The sequence below is a fragment of the Phycodurus eques genome, chromosome 17, assembly GCF_024500275.1.
Source record: "Phycodurus eques isolate BA_2022a chromosome 17, UOR_Pequ_1.1, whole genome shotgun sequence".
NCBI classification, from domain to species: Eukaryota; Metazoa; Chordata; class Actinopteri; order Syngnathiformes; family Syngnathidae; genus Phycodurus; species Phycodurus eques.
Window position 1 is genome coordinate 18,051,820 of NC_084541.1, and position 4,361 is coordinate 18,056,180.

General features: G+C 35.5%; 1 protein-coding gene across 1 annotated transcript in view; it reads left to right on the top strand.

Moving 5' to 3' along the window:
• Window positions 1–3,690, top strand: part of LOC133416381 (FRAS1-related extracellular matrix protein 2-like) — a 30,404-nt gene extending 26,714 nt beyond the window's left edge. Inside the window, exons 20-22 of the mRNA XM_061703232.1 lie at window positions 284–471; window positions 535–681; window positions 1,179–3,690. Of these exons, the coding sequence (XP_061559216.1) occupies window positions 284–471; window positions 535–681; window positions 1,179–1,706 (863 nt within the window). The 3' untranslated portion in view covers window positions 1,707–3,690. The remainder of the gene's footprint in view (window positions 1–283; window positions 472–534; window positions 682–1,178) is intronic.
• The last annotated feature ends 671 nt before the right edge of the window (window positions 3,691–4,361 follow it).

The window sequence follows — 4,361 nt, forward strand, 5'->3', positions numbered from 1 at the left end:
CGATTAAATATGATCCGATTCACTCCAATTATGATACGAGGCACTCAAATTATGATACTGTACCATTCAATATGAATCACTTGAAACTACAAGTCAATATGATACGACTCAATACAATTCACTCCAATTATGATGCAATGGGAAATAATTTGATATGATTCACTCCAATTACAATTGGATTCACTCCAATCATAATGCAATATAAGAAATTACCCCAACTCCCATGCGATGTAATTGGACGCGGTAATGAAGGTGTTTGTCTTGTCTCTCCCGCCCCCTGCAGGAGACATTGTATACGGTCGGGTGATGGTGGACCCGGTGCAGAACCTTGGAGATTCTTTCTTCTGCAGCATCGAGAAAGTTTTCCTGTGCACCGGAGCTGATGGCTACGTTCCCAAGTACAGCCCCACCAACTTTGAATTTGGCTGCCTGGCCGACTCGCCGTCGCTTCTCTACAGATTCAAAATCATTGTAAGTGAATTTATTTGACTATTTCAGTCTTGAAGTGTTTTGGAACATTTTCTTGTCATGCAGGATAAAGTACAGCCGGAGACTCAGGCGCGAGTTTTCGGTGACGTGGATTTTAACGCCATGCTGGCAATGGACGACCCTTCGGCCGCGCCGCTTGTCAGGCAGCCCGGATCCGACGGATTCAAGATGGATTCCAGGGCCATGTTCCAGGTAGTTTTACCCCACTTCCCAATTGCGCAACCTCAAGTTGGACACATTTTTTTACTCAATCAGTCTGATTTATCCTTTTTCTTATTAAGAGAAATTCAAAACAAGTGTCATTGCACAAAGAATTTCACAATAAAACAAAACTGTTTTCCTGGGTGGCTTTGTTCATTTTATTTGTGTATTTGTTTTATTTATTTTATTCATTTTCTGTTTTGTTTTATTTTTCATTTTTCGTTTTTGTATTACTTTTACATTTAAATGTATATGTTATAATTTTTATGATTTATTATAGATTGTATTTATTATTTTTGCTGTTTATTTTTGGGTTATAATGTTATTTTGTTGTATTGAATCTTTGTTTCTTTGTTGTCATATTCATTTTTTTCCTCTTTTAAATTTAATTAAAAACGTGTACATGATACTTGATTTTGTTTTGACTGTTGCTTTTTTTTTTTTTTTTATAAATTATAATACTGCGAACTTGTGTGTGTTTGGTTCAGGTGGCATCGGGTCGTGAGTGGTACATTCACGCCATCTACACGGTGCGCTCCAGGGAAAGCGCCAACAAAGGCATCGGGAAGCGCACCCTGGAATCTCACCGCCGTCGCCGCCACGCCTTCACCTCCACGGGGGGCACCCGGTCCGCTTCGGCCCCCCTACCCGAGTCGACCGCGGATCTCGGCCCCGACGCCAACCGCGGCACCAATATCATGCACGTCGCCCTGGGCCGCGTCAAACGTCCGGCGGCCGCGGGGTCCGCACACCGGCCGTCCTCCGCGGAGGCCGGCGAGCTGATCGGCGACCGGGGGGATGAGGGCGCGATGACGGTGGCGGGGGCCCTGGTGGGCGTCCTGCTGATGGCGCTGATGGGCGGCGTCCTGACGCTGGCGGTGCACTACAGACGCAAGGACGGCGAACGGGAGCTAGAATGGCGGGAGGGCGTGCGGGAAGCCGTCAAAGGTTCGCTTAGCTCAGAGCCCATCTTGGTAGTCACGATGCAACACTGTCGCAACAGCTCCGACGTCTGACACGCAACAAAAAGATACCATGGAGGCATTTTATCATTATACTTTGTTTGCTTTTTATTTCTTTTATAGACTGATTTTTTTTTTTTTTAATACACTATGGCATGGTGGTACAGAAGAGTATGAGGACCACACCATAAGGGGAAAAAAATAATGACTATACAGTACTCTAAAGTTTTTGTTTTTTAAAATAATTACCCATTTTTGCAATTTTTGGGGCAATGTCGTCGTATTACGTGATTCAAATCATGGTGATAAATCAAAACATTCCAAGATTAAAATCCAAATTTTTCATTAAAAAATTTGTAACATTACAACATTGTCAGCATTAAAAACTAATAATCAACAGAGTACAAAGTTGTTGTTTTTTCAAAGAAAAATGTCTAAATACTACATTTAAGTTAAAATTTATGGGAAAGTTTGTAATTGTATGCAAAAAAATTATAATCTGATACTAGGCAATTAGAGTCAAAATATATAATTAAAAAAAAAAAAAAAAAAAAACTTCTTTAAAGAAGTCAGAATATTGCAAGATTATATATGAATTTTTATGTAAGAAAGTTGTAAAGTGGTGCTTTTTGCCAACTAAAAAAACCCCGCACTATTACAGGATTTAAGTCCCATTTTTTTCAAGATAAAAAGTCTTAATATTACGAGAACAAAGTCATATTCAAAACAAAAAGTCAGAATATTACTATATTAAAGTGCTACAATTATTTAAGATTACTATATTAAATTATGCGGTAAAAAAGGTTATAATTGCATTTTTCAAATTAAAAACTTGGGTTTTTTTTCAAAATAAAGTCAGAATATTACAAGAATAATAGATGAAAGTTATATTTTTATCAAAACAAAAAGTCAGAATATTACAAGATTAAATCTGAAATTGTATGGAAAAAATGCCATCATGCAAGATTAAAGTCTTTTTGGGGGGAAGATAAAAAAAGTCTTAATATTAACATATTTTTCCAAACAAAATTTTTTTTGGGGGGGAGAAAGTCAGAATATTACAAAATTGGAGTCAGATTCTTTACGGAAAAAGTCATAATCATACGAGAAAAAAAGAAAAAAAAAATTTCCAGATAAAAATGTGTGTATGAAATTACAGCTGTATTTGTTTTCCCCAGGATAAAGTCATAAAATTACAAGATTAAAGTTGTCAAAATATTTTAATTTGTTTATAGATTAGATAAAATTACACTTCTTTTCCAAGAGTTTTACATTACCATTCAAAAGTTTGGGGTTTTCATTCAATAGGATGAGAGAGTGCATCCAAACTTTTACAAGACTTTTTAATCAGGACAATCGAACGTTTTCTCTTGAAAAAAAAATTACTTCATCCTTTGTAGTTTACTGTTAGCCTGGGCTTGAATTTTTAATTTATACACAGAATTGTTTGAAAAATTGGATTATGCCACATGGATTGCACTTATTGCAACATGTAATATCAGAAAGAAACAGCAGATGAATCTATCAAGGGTTATTACATTCAATCTCTCATTTACATTTTGTATGACATATTTGAACCGGATTGTGTGCTACTACTACTGAGTTTTTTCTTTTATTATTTTACAGCTGGCTGTTTTCACAATATGTGTTCTCATCACATTATTATCATTGTGTAGACATGAATTGTAAACACACACAAGAAGCTGCTGCGGTACGGTCACTGTGAACGTTATACTCATATAATCATACGATTTGTTTACATTTGAGTGTTCCTATTTATTTGTCTCATTATGGACAGGATTTATTTCTAAATGTGTAATTGCTGCCACACTCGCCCATGCAAATCCAAGCTATGCAATGTAATGTAATGTTTATGACATCGTAGCCACACTTGCCATGTACAGGACAGTCACAATCAAACTTCATATTCACTTTGTGTCTTTTTATGAATGTTTTTTTAAATAAAATTTATTTAATAGAATAAATATGGACGCATTGCTCCCGGGAAGTTATTGTCATTGTACTCCACAAAAGCAACTTCAGGTCCAAGTGACAAATTAAAAGTTGATATTACTGTAATGCCTTGTTGCTGGTGCACTTCAGTCACTTTATTACCACAAGTGATACCAGAATGCATATATATATGTGTGTGTGTATATGTGTGTGTGTGTGTGTGTGTGTGTGTATATATATATATATATATATATATATATATATATATATATATATATATATGTGTGTGTGTGTGTAATATAAGTAATGGATACACAAAAACATGTATATTTTATACTATTACAAAATTGTACCCAAACGATAAGTGTACTTACCTAAACAATGGGTACACAAAATCTATTTTTTTATTTAACTATATTTAGTTGATTTAAACAATAGAAAGAAAAGCATAGTACAACAGAGCATTTTAGTTTAAGAATGTATTTACATTTGTGTAGATTTAGATTAGTTTGAGGAAAATATTGAGTCAATCTGTTTAGGACGTGTCAAAAAAAAGGGGGGGGGAGTGTCAATACTAAATATATATTAACCATATATAAATATTTATTCTAAGAATTGTTTTAAGTTATACAACCATTAAGTAATCATTTTATGGCTTAAATATTTTTTCATTCTTGGCCACACCCACCCGAAAGAGTCCGGTTTTTGATTGGCCAAGCGAAAAGATGAAGCCTTCTATTCCGGTTTACGGTTTCC